Genomic DNA, 22,475 nt, shown 5'->3' with positions numbered 1-22,475 from the left:
GATCCACATTTTTATTTCAAAATATATATATATATATATATATATATCCACATTTTGAATTTTAAATTTTCTTTACTTGAAATTGAAAAATCCAACACTAACCCTTCTAGAGATGGTAACTTATAGAGATAGTAATGAACACTTTTTAATCGGTTATTCACGAATATCCGATTTAATTATATAAGATATGAATATCTTATATTTAGATTTTAGATGAATTTAAATAATAAATTTACTATTTATTTTAAATTTGAATATATCTTTTGAATATCCAATATTCGAATATGATTAGGTTAATATCAAAATATCATCATGTACTTATACCCGATACCTATTTATAAGCAAATAATCATGCAAAAAAAAAAAACTTTTATTTCTTTTTTTGGTAAAAATAAAATCTTGAAAAGTATATAAATCTTTAATTTGGGAATTACTCCAACTTATAGCATGATTTTGTTTTTCTCGTGATATTTAAGGTCACCTAATATCCATTAAGCGTATTGAATCAACTCATGTTCAAGTATTGTTCGTTTGTCGAAAAACCATTTTTTCTTGGAGAAAAGAGAAAGAAAGGAAAGGAAAGAAAAATAAAAACCTACAAGAAGAATGGATATAATTATATATACAGGAGCAGCAATTCTTTCTGATACAACATTCAGTATTCACAGTTTCGATGACCAACTCCTGGTGATTACTGAATCCAGATCAGCTCATCAAGACAAAATGATTCTCAAGTTCGTGTTGTCATACAGGCAGTAAAATTTTGTATCATCTATCATATAACACTGAGTTGCTCCATGAAAGCAAGAAATCCCGAACCACGTTTGGAAAATCTGCAAGTTTAAGTGTAAAAAACTTTTGACAATTCAGAAATTAAAACTGTCAATATTCTGACATAACTTGAAAATCGAAGTTAAAATTTACCTTGTACAATTTCCACAGCCACCGATGGTATGTCTATCTCATCTTCAACCAGTCTGTAGACATCAACCAGCTAATAGAGAAACCATAGCGTTTTAGCAGTCTCATAAAGAAGGTATTGCAACCACTAGATACTATCATTGACGTTCATACAAACCTCTTGAACATGGAGCTTAGAGTCTTCGGTCAGAGCAAGAAGAAGCTGTCTACGGATACCTTCATCAAAGAGGAAAAGACGAGCTCCATCTTTAATGGTGTCTGTCAGGTCCAGTTTTCTTTCAATTTGCCAGCTTCTTGAATTTGGCCTGAAAAAATAAAAGTTGAAACTTTATGTAAATGCTGATTCTTAAAAGTTTTTGGCAGAATCTAAAACAAGATGATCAAGTGACTTTCAACGAGATACGTACGCGTTCCTCACTCGCAAGGCAGGGTTGCTACTCATTTTGGCCACATTTTCCTTTGCAAGGACAATAAGATTTTCAAGCCGTTTCCACTGGAAAACACCATCTTTAAAAAGAACCTGAGAAAGGAGGAATTTTATTCTTGATAAATATGGGAGAAGCCTTCGATTCCAACAACTAGGATAGACCGATTATTGATTTACTAAAAAAATGAATAGACTCTATTGAAGAAACAATAGATATAAAGATGGTAATCTATAACCAAGTCATTGGATTATCTCCAAATGGAGGCAATGTGCAAAGAGGCAACACAAAAAAAAAACCTCGTGATTTCCTTTTACACCTATTAAGTGCACTACAAGCCTTTTTGAACCTAGTTACAGTATTATCAGAGTGATGAGCATTCTAAATGAAGTAAAAGATGAAAGTGGCTTTAAACTAACCTGTATGAGGCGTTCACGAAGAGCTGGATTAGGATCTGTTAAAAGGCGCTTTGCCACATATGGGTAGGCAACCTAGTCAAATGCTTAGAATCAGTACAAGTATGGAGATGATAGGCATCATAATATGAATCAACATAACCTAAAAGAACAAATGTGAACTCACCTCAAGAAATTTGAAATCTGGCTTGAGGGTAAAACAGATGCCCTCCTGAGTCAGTAAAGAACGGATAACGAGGGAAAACCTCTCTGGGATCCGGATGGGATAGTTGTAAACCAGTTTATTAAATTGCCCTGCAGTAAAAATAGCAGAAATATAAGGTTCGCAATCTTCATACAGCAAAAGCGGGCTAAGAGGAAAGATTTATCAACTTAAAACACGAAAAAGTAAGCCAGTAGAATAATCGCAATTTGAAGCAAATGTAAAATGGTTACCAGTAACACTTCGAAAATTAAAATCAGAGAGCCCTTTTCCAGCAGAATTCTGCCATATGGCTTCTAAAGCTGGAATAATAGGAGAGACATCAGTTCCACTAGCCAAGAAACCAAGCCTGGTAAAATCGTTTGCCATCTCAGCATAATCCTCATTAACAGCATGGACAACAGCATCAATTAATATCTGCTTATTTTGCTGAAAGACAAAAGGCACGTCAATATGTAGAGTAATAAGGTCTGGTTAACATGTGCCAAACTTAGTGAAGAATAGTAGGAACACTACCATTGCTATCAATTGCCCTTATTTGACATACCAAAAGTATACATAGTAGTGAAAACCACTAGTTACTATATAGCAGATTTTGGACAGTTCTAACCTAGAAAGCAGGAGAGCAGCATGTCATATCAAAGCATGGAACATGCAACAATAACAATTGTGGTAGCATTATCAACTAGTAAACAAGTGCATTGTAAGGAAAAGCATATATCCACCATTAGCAATTGAGTGCAATTACATGCCAAAGCAATGAGAAACTAAATCCTTACTAACTTGAGTATTGTCTTGAACTGAAATATCTTCAACGGGTATATCTTACCTGACTAAGCTCAGCCACATTTCCAAAGTCCACATAAGCAATTCGTCCATCTCGCATGGCAAAAATATTTCCAGGGTGTGGATCTCCATGAAATAACCCGAATTCAAGCAACTGGCGAAGAGCAGCACTTACTCCAACTGTTAGAAATCCATTTACATCGATTCCAGCATTCTTAACAGCCTGAGATGCATTGAGACAACACGTTACACGGAGAGATACGCCACAAAACCATTTCAAAATGACAGTAAACTGAGTACTATCTTGATATCCAAACCTGTGGGTTAGTACACCGAATACCATCTATCCATTCCATTACCAAAACACGTGCGCCAGAAAGAGATTTGTAAACCCGAGGAATTTTGACAGTAGGATCATCTTTGAAGTTCTCAAGAAAGTCTTCAATATTCCTGGCTTCCTAAATAATAAAGAAAGAGAAAAAAAAATAAAGACAAGAATACTATGATACAAAAACAAACACCTCTACTTTAGCAGTTCTCTTTGCTACTTAGATGAATTTGTAAAAGGAAGGACATTAATGTCAAGTGATAATCAAGCCAAACTCCATTCTTATCTACACAAAAGAGCATAGGCAAAGCACAGGGCAGCTTTGAACGTACCAAGGTATAATCAAGCTCCTCCAAAAGCTTTTCACCAAATTCATCAACTATCAGTTCAGCATTGCAGCCCAGTTTTTGTATACTAATTCCATTTAAAAAGGAGGCAAGCGTTCGGAACAGAAAAAGATCACGATAGATTATCGGTTCTATCTGAGGCCTCAGGACCTGCAAGTAAATGAAATTACATTAATTGAATTTACAAATTACTGCACTTGTTTTTGTTTGGAAGATCACCATTTTAGAGCCGAACATTTCAAAACATAGGTTGACGGCATAATTAAGTCATGCAGAGAAACATGGAGGAGGAAAAATTCCCAAGATAATCTTCAGATGCTAAGCAAAATAACCAAAATTATTATGATAATCTGCATAATATACTAAGCAAATCAAAATTACTACTATCTTTCAAGCATCCACAGCCAAGCACTTTGGCCACTCAGGTGGCTCTTCACACAGCAATTAAGGGGAGCAAATAGCCCAAAGTACAGATATCATGTGGGAAAGGTACAGCTACACAGAAACAGTATGCAACTGCAACAGTGCTTGAGCACCAATAATTTGATCATCAAGAATAAGAGCAGAGTGAGCACTTTTCGCCCCCAACAAACTCCAATGACAAACAAAATCACCAAGCAAATAGGAAGTTACACTTGAGCAATAGTGGCAAGGCTATGGATAACAACAGAAAAGCCACTGGTTAATCATTCTAATACCTTAATTGCAACATCCTCTCCGGAAGCACGAAGGGTTGCGCGGTAAACTTGACCCAAACTTGCAGCTGCTATTGTCTGTGGTGAAATTTTGCTAAATACAGCTTCAAGGGGTTGGCCCAATTCTTCCTCTATGATGTTAAAAGCAACCTGTCAACACAATTCTCGTCAAGTGAAAGGACACGATCACATCATAACATAAACACTTAGCTGCTAGAAAACACAGGGATAGCATAGTGCTTTCCTACCTGATTGGGGAAAGGAGGAACATCATCCTGAAGAATGCAAAGTTCATTCATATAATCTTCTCTGATAATATCAGGTCTGTTTGCAAGAACCTGTCAAAACAATATAAATGACCATCACCAGGGAAACCTAGCAATTAAAGACATGAGCTTATTTTTTATCTCCTTTTAACAAATTTTGGAAGGAAATTTGGAAAATTCATCTTTAAATTTTTCAGTGGGTTGAGCAGAATATAAATCTTGTTGAAATTCAAAGAATCTCTTCAAGTAGGAGTTCAAGCAAGTAAGCAACTACAAGAATCATTTAAAACAACAGTTTGAAGAGCGAACACAAGAAACCTGGCCAGCTTTGATAAAAGATGGTCCGAGATCACATAGGAGATTCCTAAGTTGGCGAGCTCGAAATGGAACAACCTCTTTATCCCTCCCAACCAAACAATCGTACATCAAAGAAGACCAGTACAGCCCCAAATTCCACACTATCTCCACACCACGTAGAATAAGTGATGCAACTGCCCCTCGAGATTCCAGTACCGTATTCCTCACCTACATATCAAGACCAGAAAACAGTAAACATTAATTTGAACGCAACGAATTCAAGGAACAACTTCAACACTGCCTTATCGTTTCAGAACGAATTAAACGCAGACATCGACAAAATTTCCTATGAATACCTAATGTCTTTCTTGTAACAAAAAATCAAAGCACACTTAAAAAAGAATAGCAAATTGAATAGAACATGATCTGATTACTGGTATATTATCGTACTGTCTCGGGAGAGTACTTTCGAAAGGGGATGCAAACGCCGCGCTCGATATCAAGTTGCTCCATGGCACTGCTAGACTTCCCCGGCGGTAACGACTTATTCTTGGAGTCGGTCGAAGACGTTAAGCCCCTCCTGGCTGTTCCGTTATCTACGACAACTTCAGTCGTCGACGCGGCAAAATTAGAGACTCTGACCGCCGAGAGTTTCTTGCTTCTTTGCGGCACGCCATGGACAGAGACCGGAGAAGGTGCGAATTGAGGTTTGCTTATGCAAGTTGTGTGAATTAAGTTCATTTTGAAGGTGCGAATGTTTGGCGTTGGAGCGAAGCGGTTGAGAAGGGAGAAGAGAAGAAGAGTCTTCGAAAATCAGTTAAAATGGACGACCACATAACATTTTTGCAGATAATTTTTTTTGCTGTTAATAAATTTATTTTTAATTAAATTAAAAAAAAAAAAAGTTGAGAGAAAGAATTGAAAGCGAGTTTCTGTTTGGTTTGCGTCCACGCTTTTCCTTGGTGCTATGCGAAGCCGTCAAAGCAGCGCTAAATTTTTTTTTCTAATTCATTAAAATGCTTCTAAATATTCAATTTTAATATCAAGTGACTTAATTAATATTTTTTACATATCTCACGCCCACTAAATCCAATTATTTGTCCACGGAAAAAAGTTCAAAAATAAAATTTTTCCTAATGCAATTAAGAAGATTTATTAATTTTATTTTGACTTAAATTTAACGCTTATTCAAACCTTGTTAAACCATTACCATTTGAATTGAGTCTATGTTGCTAGACTAACCAAACTCAATGCAAACATATAAAGTACTTTATTATTCAAAACAAGTTTTGGAATTCATTGAGAATAAGTTAATAAAAAATTTAAAAGTAAAAATGTTTAAATCAAATTCAAAAAGTTTCTAATTAAAACAATTATATGAATTATGAATGAATGAGTTATCAATGTGATATTTCAATGAAGAATTGAAATTCTAAATTTGATTTCTATGATGAGATAGGTAAAGTTTACGAAATATAAGAAAACAACTTTAATTTGCTTGGCGTGAAATCAAATTGCTAAAAGAAAAAAGATTAAATGAGAATAAAAAATAAAATTAAAACAAATACATCAATATAACCAATGAATGTATACAATCTATAAAAAAAATAAAGAAATTTTAACAAGTTTAATATTTAATCTAGATAGGTACTTTAATGTAAAATTTTCATGCTAATCTCACTAATCATTAACTATTGATTAATTTCTTGCATTGATACTATCTAATGTATTCAAGAATAACATATGGTGGAAAAGCTATAAAGTTTCATTTAATATATACATTTTAAATAAATATAATAGTCAATAAAAATCATATTAGAAAAAAATAGCTTATGAAAATAGTTTTGGATACAATTCACGGTAACGGCCTATAATAGGACACAAGACAAGAGTCATGCTCGTAGCAGTTTGTAATTTCATGCTCATAGTTTTAATTTTTAAATTTATCTTTTTATATGTTACTCTTTCTATCTTAAATTGTAGTATTTTTATTTTTATGAAAATTAACAAAAAATGTTAATAATTTTAATATAAAAATAAAAATTTATATAAAAAATAAAATATATATTATAAAAAAGAATATTAGGTATCTAAAAAATTTTAGTTTTGAATAGCTGAAAAAAAGACATATAAAATGATGAATATAGTATTAAATGGGGAGTATAATTTTATTTAATCCTTATATTTTACTCTATACTAATAGTAATAATATTTATTCTAAACAATAATAATACCAATACCAAATATGACACAGGAGGAAGGGACGAGAACTCGCGATCGGAAATTGGCGATATTTTGAAAATACGAGCGGGATCGACTTTCCTCTTCTGGCAACCTGGGCTGGGACCAATTAACAAGAGCCAGGCGGGAAATCCAAACTAATTGGCGGGAAAGCTGAACAGGTAAACCTTTATCTAGATTCTACAAAATAGTACTATCAGTTCCAATTTAGTTTTCAACTCTCCTTATCGCTATTTCTAGGGTTCCAAAGTATGTACTCAAGCAGCCAGTTCGACGCCACCTCCGCCTTCTCCGGCGGCGGATTCATGCCCTCTCAGCCTTCTCAGTTCGCTAATTCAACTCCATCTCCTGCAAGAGTCAGTCATTCTCTCTTTCATCTATATGTCTTCGTCTTTTGTATGTTCCATTTGGTTGCCGAGAAAGTATACGGAAAAATTATTTAGCGCCCAGGGGAATAACATAAATCTGGGAAAAGGATCTTGAAACTTTGTTTTATTTGTTATAATTGATCTAATTTTCAATGTTCTTCTTTTTTTATTATTCGTGGGTTAGCAGAGTCGTGAGACGCAGGGGTTGATATCCGTGACAGTGAAGCAGATAAGTGAAGCTTCTCAATCTGGTGATGAGAAATCCAATTTCGTAATTGAAGGTGTTGATGTTACCAATGTACCATTTCTTAAATCCTTCCACTACTTCCATTTTTATTTGTTTGTTTCGTATAAAAAGAATAATAGTGTTCTAAATCTCTGTGGCTTAGTTTTGAATTGAGATTTCAAACAATGCACTCAACTATTTCATTAATTCCTTTTTCTTTCTTTTTTTGGGTGCTTTGCTGGTTCAGGTTACGGTGGTTGGCATGGTATTTAACAAAAATGTAAGGACCTCGGATGTTCGTTTCCACCTTGATGATGGAACAGGCCGAGTTGAATGTATAAGATGGTGATGAACCAGTTTCCATTTGAATTCACTCTATGAGTATCATAATATTGTTTAGGATTAGAGAATCACATTTGATTTGAAATCTGAAATTATTTAATATAAATGAATTTTTGTCTCAATCAGGGTAACCGAAAATCTTGACACAAGAGAAATGGATGCATTAGAGTAAGCTCTCTCCTTCCTTTGAATCAATTAAGCATTACCTGTTTCGAGTTTTGGAATATCATTAGATGCTTTTAGATCAATATTATTTTTACATTCTTTAATTTCGTTGTGCAACAGAGATGGAACCTATGTTCGTGTCAATGGACACTTGCAAAGTTTTCAAGGCAAGAAGCAATTAAGTGCCTTTTCTGTGAGGTGTGGTTGTAGAAATAAATTTTCTAGCTTTCCAATATTTTCTGGATCTCTTTTTTGTTGTTATCACATCCAACAAGTTGTTGATAGTATGTGCTCTTTCCATGAATCTGATCATATTAATAATTTTAATTGCATCTATTCCATATCATGTGACAAATTGTTTCTATAGACTCATGTATATGCATTTGTCAAGTTAGCTTTATTTCAACTCCCAATGAAGCAAGCATGAGAGCCAAAACTAGGACAGGCATTGTTGTCTTGTTCTGCTTAGAACATTTTATTGCTTTGCAGCTGATGTTTATTCATTTGCCTGCTTTAATTTGGCACTGTGACAAAAATTTGGATGCCTACAGTCTGAGAATGTGTCAGTGTACACCTAGTTGCATTTTAGTGTGGATTTCTGGTACCATTAGAGCAGCAATGAGTTTCTTTTGCCATATGTTACTCTGTTTTCCCTTCAGTTCTGCCATCTGCTGTCTAATTGATTGTCTAATCTATAAATCATAAATCAATAGACTAGCTTGGATATGTAATCTTGACAATTACTTGACTTCTATTTGATACACTTTGTGCATCCATGTGCATAAGCATTAGTGTCTTATGGTTTATTTGGTTTTTTTTTTGTGATTCTCAGGCCAGTGACAAATTTTGATGAAGTTACTTGCCACTTTATTGAGTGCATACATTTCCATCTTCATTCCAAACTACAGGTATTTATGTCTAAAATTGATAAAAATTGCATTATAAAATGCTTATGCATTTGATTCATTCTTTAGGAGAAGAGTATTGCTTTTGATTTGTGATTTCCTTGTGCTAATTGTAGTCACAGGGTGGTGCTTTGTCCCAGCCACAGATGGATTCATCATTGAGCACTCCTGTGCGGGGTGCATCAACTGGAATTCAGCCAGCTTTGGTGAACGATGTATGAAATCAAAATATTATAGTTTTTGTTTTCTCTTGGAATCCTTATCATTTTGTATTTTGCATAAACCATATTCTTTTCTTTTCCAGTTCTCTGTGCAACATAGTGCTGATGGACTCAAGGGTTTTGATAAAATGGTCCTGAACTATCTGCAGCAACCTTCAAACATGTAAGTAGTGCACTAAAATTTTGTGTTTGACCCCTTTGGAGGAAAGTGGCCTTCAAAATATTTTGATTTGGAAAACCTGTATGCGCTCATTACATGCGTAAAAATGCAGATACATCTATATAGTTACAAGCACATATATTTCCCATGTTTATTTAAGTCAAGCTTTTCATGAACTTGAATGAATTGAGCTTTGCAATGTTGAAGCGTGTCTTATGTTCTTTCTAAGTATCTTTCTGGTGTTGGTTACTGCTATTGGAATATTTAATGTGATAATGTCCCTGTCCTTTACTGGATTTTCTTCACTTTGAGATTTTAGCTTTATTAGGGTCCTGATGTATGAGGCATTCATCAAATTCATTCACATTCTCTTGCTTACAGCTATACTCTAGGTGCTAATTTTTCTAATTTGATTTGACTGGTTGTTATTTGCAGTGATCGAGAAATGGGGGTACATGTAGAAGAACTTTCCCAACAGTTGAAAGCTCCCATAGAGAAGATCAAGTATCCTCTTGCCAACATACTTTGTTGTTTTTCTATACATGTATATCTTCTATTATTTCATTTTCCTTCTTTTATGTGCTAGGGATGCTATCGATGTCCTTGAAAAGGAAGGTTTGGTGTACTCCTCCATTGATGATTATCACTACAAGGCTGTGGAAGGTTGCTAAGTTTCGGAGTGGCGTTTTGCTTGGAATTTGGGTGTTAGGATCTCTAATGACTGATGAACTATGCTGTTAGTGATAATTTTTCCCTCGATGTCCTTGATAGAGCATGTAGATATCTGTTGGATGCTTCTATCTAGGGCCACTTTTGAAATGTGACATGTAGCATATTGAACTATAGGTGCTACCTTTTTGATTTTCTATTCATAATTTAGGTGGTACCAATTTTCAGTATGTTCTGAAAAGATCTAGTGTCATGTTAAACAACCTTCTGTTTGTGATGGATTTTATTATTTATCTAATGGAATTAGCAGTAAGGGATTATTGAATAAAAGTGATTTGGATGAAAATGCAGACTGTTTCTATGGCAACAATGTCGATATAGCTGGGAGCTTAACATGCATCTTTTTGGTTTCTATCTTAATTCTTTGGAGCTATTATCTATTCTAATTACTTTCTACCTCCACAATTATCTTGTTATCTCTTATCAGGAATTCGGAGGGATTTGGTCCCGTCTGGAGAAAGGGTATAACAACTTGTTATGAGTTATTGATCTAATGAAGGGAGTTACGCGGATATTAAGTGCCCGTTCGGTCAGACCCCTCCGGCAGTAGAGGGGCATTTCTACCGCACTGGAGCCACGGTTAGGGGCCGAAGGCCACTGAACTCTGAGTCTTCGGCCCGTGGCTTTTCATGTTATGTGTTGGACAGTTTGATGCGCGAGTATTAGACTAGTAGCAGTATAAATAATTTAGTAAAAAAATTTAAAGTATGTTTTATAATATAAATGTTTAAAGCTTTTCAGTAAAAAAAAAAAATTGTGAAAAATAAGGTTATAATATAGAAAAAGTGCAAATATTAGGTATTTAATAAAGAAAAAAATATTTATGATATTTGAAAAAATGAACAAAGAAAAAAGAACAGAAATCAACCTACCATGTTCATTTTTTGTACGAAGGGTGATTTTTTTTTTTTTTTGTGAAAAGTATGAAGGGTGACAGTTAACTGAACTAATGAGGTAAAAACAAGTTTTCACAGTTGGTGAAAATGAGAATTGTAAGAATAGGAGTTTCATAAAAAGCAAAAAGAGAGGAAAAGATACAGTGGAAGCTATAATGGATCACAACTCTCTTTTCATAGCGAAATCATGGTTTGAGGAAATTGATAAGTTTGAGTAGTCTTCTATTACTTGTTCATATAGCAAAACATAGTTAGCATATAATCATGAAACATGGTGGAGAGTGGTGAGATTGTTGCAACTAATGTCGATTCCCTGGCTTCTTGCTTCGACAGGCAAACGTTTTCGGAAGTGTAATTAAGGAATGTGGGGGCAGATATCGGGGGTTTGGAAAGCCACGGAAAACAACATTGACAAACCTTGTAATGAAAGAGAGAAAAGTCCCACGTGCAGTGCAAAGATCTTGGTGAAGTGACACGTCTTATTGGAACACGTGGCACCAATTCGTGGCTTTGGATGAAGTGTCGCTATCTGCTTCACGTGATGCCCCATCTGCTCCTCCCTCTCGCTTGGGACCGTTTCCTCCCCTCGGATCCGATCAAACCTAATCGAGGTAATACATGTTTGAAGATTCTATGATTGGATTACTCTCCCTTTCTGTCTCTCTCTCTCTCTCAAATCCTACAGTTAGACTTTTTGTCTCCATGCTTCTCTGTCTTTCATATCACACACTCACACACACACACACACACACACATATATATAACAACATCTTCAAATATTTATCCTCATTTTCCATTCCAAGAACAACGTCTCAGAGCTGGATCATCCATACACAGGACATTACTCTCCAAATACCTCAAATCCCATAATGTCTTTTTGTCTGATTGTTCCCCTAATTTAAACAAAGGACGTCGGGATTGATTCTAAACTTACAGGCATTTTCTCCTTCCTTGTGGCATTAATTATGATCTTTGGTGATCAATTTGTGGAGTGAAAGTAGTAACTGTTACGAGGTTTAGCTAGATATGGTCTGCTATATAGAGTGCTGATGATCATTGCCATTTGATGGGATTTGATAACCATCGAAATTGTAACAAATCCATCATTCTCAGAATCATTAGGGGCTGACTTTTTGGTTGTCTTGTCTCTCGACAAAACAACAATTGAAACAAATCCAGGGCTGACATGGCAGAAAGTGATGGGGAAAGCAAGGATGGGGAGGGGGGGGGGGGAAGGGGGGTTGATTGATGGTAAAATCTCAAACTGCTGTCAAGGTCCATGACTTTATTATCATAAAATAAATATACATACAGACATGGAAACAAAAGCAATCCATATCTTTATTACAAACCTATTACAAACACTAGTCCACTTTATTTGAAGCAAGCACATGAAATAGGTCGTCTGAGAGACCTAAAACACTAGTGGAACCATTCCTAAAACATATGCTACACCAGATAACAATGCCCTACAGATGAGCTTGAAGTCACCTCAGAAATTAGAAATCAAAGACAAGGGATCACACGAGAACTAGACTAGAGACTGGTTATGATGATACAGGTAGCATGGAATATATATATATATATATAGGAAAGAGATCAGAGCTAATTTGGCCCAAGCCTGTAGATAGAGCTGAGCTCACATATCCCTCACATGGAAGACATTGGGATTCTTAACGACTATATCATACATGTGAACGGAGCAGAACTTGGAGAAGTCCCTAGGAAGTGAAATCAGGTCAATGGAGGAGTGCTTGTCGAACTGGTAGAGGTCAGGGTCACCCCCGTAGTACCTCTCCCACCCTAAACCCCTCAAAATGTTCTCCAGAGAAGAGTAGGATGATATAACCTCACCAGATGGCAAGTGTACCAAAACCTTTCTCCGGGGACTACTTTCAAGGCGATATACACCATTGTTAAACACCCAAACTCCAGCCATTTTTTGCTTTGCTTTCTATTTATGGTTTGTGGGCAGATAGCTAGGTCGAGGAGCTCGTTTTGCGTGTTTAAGGGAAGGAAAAAAAGTGTTGAGGGTGTGTGTTGGTGAGGGAAGGAGAATGAGGGGGAGGGGGTATATATACGAGTGACGAGGGGGACACATAAAAACAAGAGGAAAATACTCTTCATAGGAACAGGAAAGAAGGGAGTGGGGCATACACAAGGGTTGATGATAGGCATGTTTGGCTTTGTGTAGAGAATCTAGATATTGTGGGACCCAATGGGTTTAAATAAGAGGGTACATGGATGCCTTTAGGATGAAATTTAGGGCACACGCACCATCCGTGGGGGTGTGGGTTTTACAAAGAATCTTCTTTTTAGTTGTGCAAGGGTTTTTCCCTTTGCTTTTCAGAATTGGGAATCCTGCTGTGACGCTGTTCTATTAAGTGACTCACAAGATATAATTTTCAAAAGTCAATCGATCGAAAGGGGGTCGGGGTTGTGTTGCAAATGTAGCCCCACTCCAAGCACGAGATGTCCACGTGAAGAGAGCGCAGCACAGTTGTCACTGGGGGGGGAAAGGGGATGGTACTTCCCCCTTTCTTGTCTCGCAACTAGTAAAATTGGTAGTGGGTTTGGTGACTGAAAGGACTAAGAAAGGCATCTGCTCTCTCTGCCTCTGGGCGTTTCCTTTGTTGCTTACTCATCATTGGCCAATCAATTGAAACCTTAAAGTCAGTTCTAGTCATTTTCTTGGCTGCCCTTTTTTCCTCTCTTTCTTCCCTATTTCTATATACACACCAGCCCTTGCTAGTGCCTTCCTAGCTACCAAAAGTACCAAACCCTAATAATTTAGGTGTCTTTTCTTTCTTGCTTGGATAGGTGGAGACTAATTAAAGCTATCAAATCAAAAATGATTTACATCTCTAAGAGGAAAACCTTTTCTCAATGAAGAAACCAAATATAATTAAGGGTGGTTCCTGAAAGATAATCTAATATATAGTTAAAATTTGAGATTTTAATTAAAAAGGGCTCTCGGTTATAAAAAATTAATTAATTCTAAAGAAAGAACAGTGAAGTTTACGAAATTGTACATTGTTAGCTTTAAAAAAAAAAAAAACTTGGCTGATGTTTTAATCAACTAATCATCACATTTTGAGTACCAAACTGTTCATGGTTTTGTATGTACTTTGATTTGACTGTGAATTATTGGAAGATTAGACTTTGATGATTTGGATTAGGATCTTGTTAAAACACCACTAGAACCTAATAAAGAATCTTAATATTTCAAAGTCAATTCGGAAATCATTGAAGCCTTTTAAGTTCCAAACTGAAAGAGAGAATGGACCACATGCAAGAGTTAGATTTCAGTCATCTTTATCACATTACAAAATTTTATCCCATACATATCTCTCTGTATATATTTTCAGTTTGCAAAAAATAAAAATGCAACATTACCCACATGGCATCACATGGGCTAGATGGTCCTCCCTTACCCCGTCTTGTCAAATCTATCATTACCATGAACTTTGTCACTGGATGTTTCTCAAACATTGCAGCAATCCAATTAATACACATCCTGTCTTGCCTTCGCTACAATTTGAGCTAAACTTCCCATCATCTTCCCCCCCCCGCCCCTCCCCCTCCTTGTATTTAATCTGGAATGACAGGAAAATTAATACTGCCGTGACACAAGTTGCTCTTGTCACCAGACAATTATCTTTTCTCTAAAAAGTTAGTTTAGTCGAGTCTACAATGTCCATACATATAAGTTCAAGACTTGTAACTTATCAAATGTTAGATTCCGTAACATTCTTTACCATTCGAATTCGTTACATCCACATTGCAATTTGAGTCATCCTGCTTACTTCATTCATTGGAACGCTTGTCGACGTTATATTGTTGTTGCGTCTAAATTAATTAGTTTAAATTTCACTTTATTATGGAGTCATTATTTTTTTTCTAAAAGAATTAGATTAGAGTCAATGCTCGTATTTATAAGTTCAAGACTCTTTACCTATTGGAGTAGGAAATTAGTTGATGGATTTGAGTGTTTTTGTTTCCGTCTTCCCTTGGTTTCGTTTTAATCTTTGATTGGAGTCAGCAGTGGTCCTCCCCAACGATGAGTGAATGGATGGTGCCCTCGTGCGGGGAATGCGAAGGATTGTGCATGCCTTTAGACATCCGAACGCTCTAGCACAAGGGGTTTCCTTCCTTTTTCTTTCTTTGTGTTTCCGCTGTTCCTCTTTAAGCATGCCACCATGTCCTAAACGATACAGACCCTTCATAGCCCCATGATTTGGTGAATCCTAAGTGGTGCCAAACTGCACTATTATTTCTCTTTCCATCCACTCACGAACTGCCACTTGTCTTTGTTCCCGTTTTAGATAAAGATTTCAACTTTTAGCTAACTTCTATCCCACAAACCTACCTTCCAGCTCACAAATAATTTCTTGACACTTCCTCCCTCAAATAAGAAATTACTCCCGCTTCCTTCTTTCGTAAGTAATATGTTTTCCTGCTGAGGGAGAAGACGTCCGCAAGTGTTTCAACTTTCAATATTGGCCCAACCTATCATTGAGTTAGGCTTGCGGGAGACCTAGCTAGCTTGAAAGTATACTGATCCATGCATATGTTTACTTATGTAAATGACTAAAACCAGCCAACCCCTTGTTTCTGTGCATGGGGATCTGACACGATTGGTATCAATTCAGAAAATCTAGGAGTAGATAATATTCCTATAGACTAGTATAAGTCTTTGCCTTTTGATCCTGGAAGAGATCACCAACGAAAAATATCTACAGGGATACGTATCTATCTATCTATCTATATATCTATTTCTATAAAAGAGAGCGCAGGCTTCCATATACTGTACGTATGGAAAACAGAAAAAGCCTGGCAGACGTGAGAGCTTGTGATGGTTCTAGAAGTCAGTCTGAGTCAATCTCCAGGGCATTTGTACAGCTAAACAGCTGGAGTTTGATGAGGTTGGGAAGGAATTTGGGGTGAAGGTGCTTAGTTGGCAGCCATGCCTAGATTCAAATACTCCCCCCCATGTCATTTTCTCATATCCAACTAGGATTCCAAGGGATTTTGGAGGACAAAACCAGCTCAGCAACAATTCCTGTTTGTGTCGGTAAATACATCTTTTTTACTTCTTCCTTGTTACTGAATTTTCAAAGGGTTTTTTACTGTGTTTTTTTTTTAAGGCCAGAGACTTATGGTTTTCCTTTGTCCAACTAGATCGTTTTTCAGGTTTGGTGGGGACATATATATATATACCCAGTTTCACCCTGCACCACAAACTTTATCAATACGATTAGCTTTTATCTCTGTGAAATGAGAATCAAGCAAAAGGCAGCCCTCCACTACACTCCATCATCTCATCAAATCCATACTCTCCCAGCACTCAAAGCCTTAGAAAGTTGGAAAGAAGATAGGGATGCGAAACTCACATTAATCCTTTCCCACTCGGCCTTTCTTGGATCCCTATTTTAGTTAATCCATCACTTTTCCAATACAAAATTGAGATATCTTTCATTCGTCAGGAGGCTCTAAAATGATTGCTGACGATCAGAATCGTATTACTGTCTTTCTAATTAATGCAGTTAAGCTTTAAAAACAACATATACTAATTGAAAGTGCATTAGTTTAGAGGGTGAGGGCATATGTACTCAGAAATATATTAATGACAAAAAGCAAGATAAGGTGCATAATCCAAAAGTAGGTAAAGGGTACCAGATCGGGTATAACCTGTATTAGTAACCAGAACCCCCCCCCCCAGAGGAAAATCTAGCTTATTATAAAGGAATATTGCAAAAGTTAAAGGGAAAGAGAGAAGACAAGAGACTAATTAATGAAAGGTTTGTATTAAACTACTAGTGGTACTTTGGGTTTTGATAAGTAAAATTTATTTGGAGATTCCATATTCCCTCCCAAGAGGAATATTGGGATCTTTTCCTTTATAACTAACTTCATTTAAAATAACCTAAACATCCCTTTCGACTAAGCTTGAAACACATTCCCTGACAAAATTATACTCCGAAAGAAGGCCATTGTTTCCCACACGCATCAATGAAAGCTAGCTAGGGAATTAATAAACTAATGCATATTTTTTAGAGTCGAACTTTATGGTAGATGGGTTATAATTAAGGAAAAGTAGAAATTTATCGTTTCAAGTGATTATGTAATGTTTTATCTTTTTTGGGTTTTTGTTATATTTGATTCTTTTGAAATTCCTTTTGTTCAATTTAAGAAATTAAAGCCACTGCCCCATAGCAATGTTGTTACATATATACCACTTAATATACATAAAATATATGTGTGGATGTCCCCGAAGGGAGGGACAATCAGGTTTGTTTATTAAGCATTTTCATTCCATGAACTTGGCTAAAGGCTATATTGGTAGGCTTCGGCATGGCAAAAAAGCCTAGGTTTACATGTATTCTGCACCACCATAGTTGACAAATGTTTATTCTCCTTTGGAAATGACAACATTAATTCCAAGAAACCCTCTTCTGCTTTCGGAATAAAGCAAAAATACCATCAGCTTCATTGGCTTCTAGTTCCATCAGACTGTTTCAGTGTTCCTTCCTCTCTCTTCTTTTCTTTATTATCCTTCCCCTTTTTCCAAGCCTCCTCATATTTCTTGTAGCTAAGCCTGCTAGGATAGGCCGAATTCCAATCTCTTCAGGCCCCAACTTCTGTTGTCCTCGGCCTGACTCATTGAAACCTTTAGGTTTGGGCCGTCTGGCCATTTTCCACTTTGATTGCATTGCTGCAAATGTGAGGGGCGTGGGTTAACACACAGGAAAATCCACCTCCTGTGACTCTTGGCATGCATTGACCAATTCCCTGTTGTATCGTCCAGCTCGGCATCCTTCTCTCTATCAAAACAAACTCCAAAGATTTACATGTAGAGTGGAAACCTCATTGACCTGTGACCATTCAAGAGAGGAATTCGCTCCCAGCCATCAAATATAGGCACTTCCCCCACCTCTATATATGAGAAGGCATAAACTCGTTGAGCTAGCAGGAATCCAGGCTTTGTATTGGTCAGCTTTTCCGAATAGAAATAGATAAGGATATGGCTGCCAAAGCCTCCCTCCTCTTCGTTTTTGCGTTCTTGCTAGCTTTGTCCACCACTTCTACAGCTTTCAACGTCACCAAGGTCCTAGGACAATACCCGGATTATGGCAGTTTCAACGACCTTCTGAGCCAGACCAAGCTCGCTGAAGAAATCAGCCATCGCCAAACCATTACCATACTGGCCCTGGATAACGCTTCCATCTCCTCCATCGCAAGCAGGCCTAGTGATGAAGTCAAGAAGATCCTCATGAATCACGTTGTCCTTGACTACTTCGATACTTTCAAGATCCAAAAGCTGGGAAAGAAGAGCGTCATTCTCACCACATTATACCAAACCACAGGCCTGGCTCAGGGTCAACAAGGCTTCTTGAACATTACCAAGCTAGGTCCAGGTGAAGTTGTGTTCGGTTCGGCCGTGAAGGGTGCACCGCTGGTTTCTAAGCTTTTGGGGTCTGTAGTTTCCCAGCCTTTCAACTTATCAGTGCTTCACGTTAGCACACCTATTGTGGCCCCTGGCTTCGGTGAGGCGGTCCTTGCTCCTCCACCACCACCGGGATCCCCTCCTCCATCCCCTGCTCCCAAGAAGGCTGCGCCACCTGCTCCCTCGGAGGAGGAGGAAGCTGATGATGAAGAATCGGAAGCCTCAGATGGTGCACCCTCCCCTGCTCCAGCTGACGCTCCAGCGGCCGATGCTCCAACGAAGGGGAAGACGCCCCCGGCACCCAAAGATGCTGATGAAGAAGCAGCCGCTCCTTCCGCTTCCTCTAGGGTGGCTTCAAGCATGGCTGTTGCAGCGGTGATGGGCTTGGTCGCGAACTTAGTAGCCTTCTAAGATATTGCTATATAACGTGAAGAAAGATGGAAAATTTTTTAGTTCTTTTTTTCTAAAATTGAAATTCAAGACGAAAAGCGAGAGGTGACCGTGAGTATTGGGAGAGACGGCAATGGGTAATCTCATGATGGGAATTATTGAAAAGAAAGGTAAAATTGCCAGTTCGGATAATTTTTTTTTCTATTATGAATTTTAATTAAGAAATCCCGACAATCCAGTTATTTGTTGTAACATTATTGTTAATTCTTATGTCCCAAACAAGCATAAAAGGTAAACAAGAATTAAAAAAGTAAAAGCAGCTTAGAGGTGGAAAAAATTAAAAGGTTAATGCGGTTACAGAAAGATAAACAAGAATACAGATCAAGGTTGCTTCGGAAGCAGTATCACTTGGAATCTTCTACAAGCCGACCAGCCAACAATATCCACAATACCTACGAATCTAAAATCATCTGCTGACACATTGAATGATCAAGAACTGAAGATAATACACAAAATGAAGTTTTTCTTCCCTTTCTTTTTTTTTTTACCGAGCCCTCCTTTCTACAAGGCAAGTTAATCTGGTAAAACCACAAAATGCTGTCACTGTAACTATCAGGACATACTTCCAGTTCTATGCACACATGGTCCTCATCACTTAATCTTGTCAATGATATCCGAGATCACCTTCTCCATGTCGAGGTCCTTCATTGGTTTAAATGGTCGCTTCATATCCTGCAAAACAATTTTGCAGAATCACAGTCAACTTAAGTAGAGGTTCTTGCAATAATTTGCTGGAAATATCTGACATATAAATCAAATTCCTCTGCAACATATTAAACGTTTCTTTAGAAGCAGAACATAAAAACCAAATTTATTCTTGTCAAAAAGAAAATGATCCCACTCATCATCATAAAAATTACTTCTACTAAATTTTAGTAAAGGGGTTTTCAGTACAGCCATGTAGTGATCCAGAATGCTAGATTATTTATTGTCCTCAAGATAGAAATCATCGATATGTACATATTAATTACTAGACTTAGACATGGTCTGCATTCACTAACCTAACTATCGCACTAAATTTATTTATATCACAAGCTAATTTGTATCATGCAGTGTTCTAAAACAGTAAAAGTTGGTTTATTACCCAAAACTGAACTAGTCTATTGCATCTGTTCTGTATCAAGAACCATGACATAACAGTTGATTTATCATCCTATCATCAACTTTTTACGACAATTTCCTTTTTTTCATAAATAAGATTTCTGTAATTACTAAATCACTCTCATGACTATGCATATATATTAAATGGAAAATAGGGAATAAGTCTAGAAGGCTAACCCAAAAAGTGAGTATTGAAGGGTAATTTACAACCATGAAATTACATAAAACAAATTAGCTGTTTGTAAATACTTCAAGAATAAGCTTTACCAGCAGACTTATGAACTTCTCGCCACCTTCCTCTCGTATTTCAAAGCAACCTCTTCTTGGCTGTTGAAAATTAAAAAAGAAAAATGCAAGGATAGATCAACTACAAAATTGACATTTCAACAGAAAAGTCAATAACAAAGGAAAAAAAAAAACAGATTTCAGAAAGATCTTTATAGCCAGAACAGAAAACACAGGAACATTGAAAGCAAAGATAACCTAAAGTGTAAACAATCATGAAACTATATGAACATCACAATCAAGACACCTCTTTCTAACTAGAAGTACCTCTTTGATTAACAAATTGACCCATCATAGATGCTTGGCCCTGGTAAAATCAATTGAGTATTGAAAGCAATATTGCATGTATTAACATTGAAATGTTTGGAGTTAAATTCAGTTAGCCATTAAAAATAAGACCTCAAGATATGGTTATTTAAGCCATAAATGGTCCAGTCCAACTTCATGCATTGTGTATAAATACAATTTCAGTTTTCATAACACAATTATAACACAAGGATCTTTATCTTGAGAAAATAAAATAGATCTTTAAATTTGATGGAGTAATTAGAGACTTAGTACATCTTACTTTATGAAAACCATTGTCAGATAGTCAAAGCATCTATAAATTCAACATCGACAGCAGGTTTCTTTGACAGGTCGTATAAAAATTAAGAACAGAGCTAATAATGAACTGCACTTTCAGAGAATGATAACAGAACCCTCTACTGTATGCTTAAAGAGAGTTGACATGGTACAATATGAATGTCATTAAACAATAGGTAATTACAATATGACAAAGAAATAAAAAACCATCCATTTTTTGTTGAAAAAGGACAAGGCATCTCCGCTAAAAGAAGAGAAAGAAAGGAGTTTATCCCTTTATCGGTGTCCACTGCAAACAAGATGCCTGAGGTGTTAGTTTACAAAGATTTGAAGCGCAAGTAAACTGGAGAGAGTATTTTATGTGAAATTAGTGTTAACCTTTTCAGGGTTGAGCAACACTTTGATGCCAGGGACACCTTTCTCCAAACCATCTTTGACTTGAACAGCCCTTGTCTTGAACGAGTTGCATTGCTTGCTAGAGAAAAAGACAATCATAAACAAAAGATGTCATACAACAGAAAAAAGAAAAGGGCGTTTCAAGTTGTGAGGACCCGAAATTCATTCAATCGAATCCATCAAAAGAGGACCAACAAAGCCTAAATACCTGCCGAGACAAAACGGGAAGAAAGGTTGCTCCGTTCACTCTATCACTTACTAGTACATTTTATTTCCTTCTTGTTAGTTGTTACATCCATTTTTGCGCAAAAATTTAGAGATTTTTAAAAACCAAAGGGGACGAAGCCAAGTGAAATGGGCCAAAGTTATTAGTTGCAGGGGACAAATTGAACCGAAACTAACTACTATAACCCTAGAAGTAGAATTTAGAAACGTCATTTTTCTTATTTGTACATATATTCTCATTGTTCCCGAAAGTCTACGGTCTACACCCAATAATCTGTGGTTTGCTTGCGTTAGCACCAATTTATGAACAACAAAAACATAAGGATTTAAAGATTAGCCTCTTTCGATAGTCGTTGCCAAACCCTAAATTAACCCAAGACGACCGATGGAACAAGAAATGTTTGCAATACTAGTAATTCAACTCTTCTTGTAAACCCCTTAAAATTTAGTCCTCTCTCTTCTTCGAAAAAGAATCCTTACAGATCATATTTGTATAAAAATTAAAATAAAATAAAATACAAAATTAGTAATACTAGTTTGTGGAGAAATAATTAGAAAGCAAAGCGATAAGAAACTGACCAGTGTTCTACTACTACAGTCTTATTGTGGGACCCATCTTCAGAGACGGTCAAGTCCTCAGGCGCAGCCTCCTCCACAGCTACAGCTACCTTCACTTTCTTCTCCTTGGCACTTGCGTTCGCTTTTGCCTTTGGTTTCTCCTTGTTGGGCTGAGCCAACTCGGAAGACTCGGCACCCGGCTGCTTTGTCATGCTCCGGGTCACCCTCTTCAACGTCTCTTGACCTAGAGGCTTGGCTTCCCCCTCGTTGCCGTCCGTCACCTTTCGCTTCCTGGGAGCCATTTCTCTCCTCCTTTCTCTCTCTTGTTTGTTGTGGCTTGGGTTGCGTTGCGACGGTCTCCTAAGCAGCAGCTGATATTTTTGGTATTCCCGCGCTCCAAAATGGTAGGGAATTTAAACGGACGGCATCCGCTCACTCATTTCTTGATTAAATGCTCATGGCCCTTGATGCTTAATACTATGTACGGACAGA

The 22,475-nt window shown here is 36.9% G+C and overlaps 5 protein-coding genes across 6 annotated transcripts; 2 read left to right on the top strand and 3 right to left on the bottom strand.

The window, feature by feature from the left end:
* On the bottom strand, positions 586-5,526 carry LOC18587614 (uncharacterized aarF domain-containing protein kinase At4g31390, chloroplastic). 2 transcript variants are annotated; one of them, XM_007011512.2, is made up of 14 exons: positions 5,134-5,526; positions 4,705-4,911; positions 4,369-4,458; positions 4,124-4,270; positions 3,411-3,575; positions 3,068-3,208; positions 2,794-2,973; positions 2,198-2,393; positions 1,929-2,056; positions 1,766-1,837; positions 1,329-1,441; positions 1,079-1,226; positions 925-994; positions 586-833 (listed from the first exon to the last, which is right to left on the bottom strand). In XM_007011512.2, exons 1-14 carry the CDS (start codon positions 5,422-5,424, stop codon positions 769-771), a joined length of 2,013 nt encoding a protein of 670 aa, XP_007011574.2. In that variant the 5' UTR covers positions 5,425-5,526; the 3' UTR covers positions 586-768. The 2 variants fall into 2 exon arrangements, with proteins under 2 accessions (XP_007011574.2, XP_017983792.1); XM_018128303.1 differs by having other exon boundaries at positions 5,150-5,240.
* LOC18587613 (replication protein A 32 kDa subunit A) lies at positions 6,931-10,326 on the top strand. Its single transcript, XM_007011510.2, has 11 exons — positions 6,931-7,085; positions 7,165-7,280; positions 7,480-7,590; positions 7,766-7,863; positions 7,987-8,028; positions 8,146-8,223; positions 8,858-8,933; positions 9,047-9,145; positions 9,235-9,314; positions 9,747-9,815; positions 9,898-10,326. The coding sequence occupies exons 2-11, from the start codon at positions 7,176-7,178 to the stop codon at positions 9,980-9,982; spliced, it is 843 nt and encodes a 280-aa protein (XP_007011572.1). The 5' UTR covers positions 6,931-7,085; positions 7,165-7,175; the 3' UTR covers positions 9,983-10,326.
* Positions 12,202-12,976, bottom strand: LOC18587611 (flowering-promoting factor 1-like protein 2). Its single transcript, XM_007011508.2, has one exon. It carries the CDS (start codon positions 12,873-12,875, stop codon positions 12,576-12,578), a length of 300 nt encoding a protein of 99 aa, XP_007011570.1. The 5' UTR covers positions 12,876-12,976; the 3' UTR covers positions 12,202-12,575.
* LOC18587610 (fasciclin-like arabinogalactan protein 3) lies at positions 17,804-18,998 on the top strand. Its single transcript, XM_018128129.1, has one exon. It carries the CDS (start codon positions 17,961-17,963, stop codon positions 18,792-18,794), a length of 834 nt encoding a protein of 277 aa, XP_017983618.1. The 5' UTR covers positions 17,804-17,960; the 3' UTR covers positions 18,795-18,998.
* On the bottom strand, positions 19,128-22,450 carry LOC18587608 (selenoprotein H). Its single transcript, XM_018128130.1, has 4 exons — positions 22,005-22,450; positions 21,183-21,279; positions 20,202-20,261; positions 19,128-19,505 (listed from the first exon to the last, which is right to left on the bottom strand). Exons 1-4 carry the CDS (start codon positions 22,283-22,285, stop codon positions 19,425-19,427), a joined length of 519 nt encoding a protein of 172 aa, XP_017983619.1. The 5' UTR covers positions 22,286-22,450; the 3' UTR covers positions 19,128-19,424.

The sequence above is a fragment of the Theobroma cacao genome, chromosome 9 (genome assembly GCF_000208745.1).
Source record: "Theobroma cacao cultivar B97-61/B2 chromosome 9, Criollo_cocoa_genome_V2, whole genome shotgun sequence".
Taxonomy (NCBI): domain Eukaryota; kingdom Viridiplantae; phylum Streptophyta; class Magnoliopsida; order Malvales; family Malvaceae; genus Theobroma; species Theobroma cacao.
The sequence above is the reverse complement of the archived record's forward strand: the minus strand, read 5'-3'. Positions and strand labels throughout refer to the sequence as shown.